This window comes from Myotis brandtii, unplaced genomic scaffold (genome assembly GCF_000412655.1).
Source record: "Myotis brandtii unplaced genomic scaffold, ASM41265v1 scaffold138, whole genome shotgun sequence".
Taxonomy (NCBI): Eukaryota; Metazoa; Chordata; class Mammalia; order Chiroptera; family Vespertilionidae; genus Myotis; species Myotis brandtii.
The window spans coordinates 202,444-203,326 of record NW_005354915.1 but is presented as its reverse complement, the minus strand read 5'-3'; the positions used below and the strand labels follow the sequence as shown (position 1 = coordinate 203,326).

General features: G+C 59.6%; 1 protein-coding gene across 8 annotated transcripts in view; it reads right to left on the bottom strand.

Annotated features, from left to right (window-relative positions):
* Positions 1-883, bottom strand: part of SEPT3 (septin 3) — a 20,155-nt gene that overhangs the window by 9,100 nt on the left and 10,172 nt on the right. For all 8 annotated transcript variants that reach the window (XR_001360990.1, XR_313260.2, XM_005860633.2 and 5 more), the window contains exon 6: positions 1-113. Coding sequence is in view for 6 of the 8 variants with exons in the window: in XM_005860633.2 (XP_005860695.1) it covers positions 1-113 (113 nt within the window). In the remaining 2 variants the exon portion in view is untranslated. The remainder of the gene's footprint in view (positions 114-883) is intronic.

Sequence of the window (883 nt, the reverse complement as noted above, 5' to 3'; positions counted from 1 at the left end):
GCTTGAATTCGGACTTCTCCTCCAGCGTCATGGTGTCAGCCTTGGCTATGACGGGGATGATGTTCACCACTTTGCTGAGGTGTTTCATGAACTCCAGGTCAAGGGGTCGCAGGCTGGGGCCAGAGAAGGCGGGGTGTCAGGACCACCTTGCCCTCCCCCACACAGCCACAGGACGGGACAGGAGGACTAGGAATCTGGCTGAGGCCAAGACACTGCTCTCTCCCCCCACACACAACCACCGTCTCACCATCTGCAGAACAAGCCTGACTCTGTCCACACACGGTCCACCATCTGCCCTGCTCTTCAAGTCCTGCCCCTCCCAAAGCCCCCTTAAACCACCACCCCCCGTGGCATCTTCTCTGACCTGGAACAGCTATGGAGTCACCCCACACCCGTAGGCCCTTGTGTCATGGTTATTTGTGTGTATCTTGTTCCTACGGGCCTCCTCTCAGCCCCACTTCGTCCTGCAGGCGGCCAACGGGGCCCTGCCCCTCCCCTGGCTAAGGACCCAGCTCCCCCCAGACCCCAGGGCCCCCATCTGGCCCCAGTTTATAGTCCAGGGGGCTTACTGGGTCAGGCTGTCTGCTGCCTTGCATGGGATAAAGCTAACCACTTCATTGAATTCCTGGGCCCCATCGGGGAACCCGCTGAGTACCCTGTGCCTCCAAATTTGGGGCCTGCCTTGCTCGGGCCAACCTCTCCAGAATGAACCCCGGCCCAGCGGCTGGGCTTAGTAATGTTATGGGACCTCCCCCAACAGGAAGGTTGTCTGCTTGCCCACAGGGGTCCTCCATCCTCTGCCAGAGTTCCCAGCATGCCCTGCTTATTGCCAGCCTCATTTTTAGACACCTGCCAAATGCCTACATCTGGACCCCATGCCCCA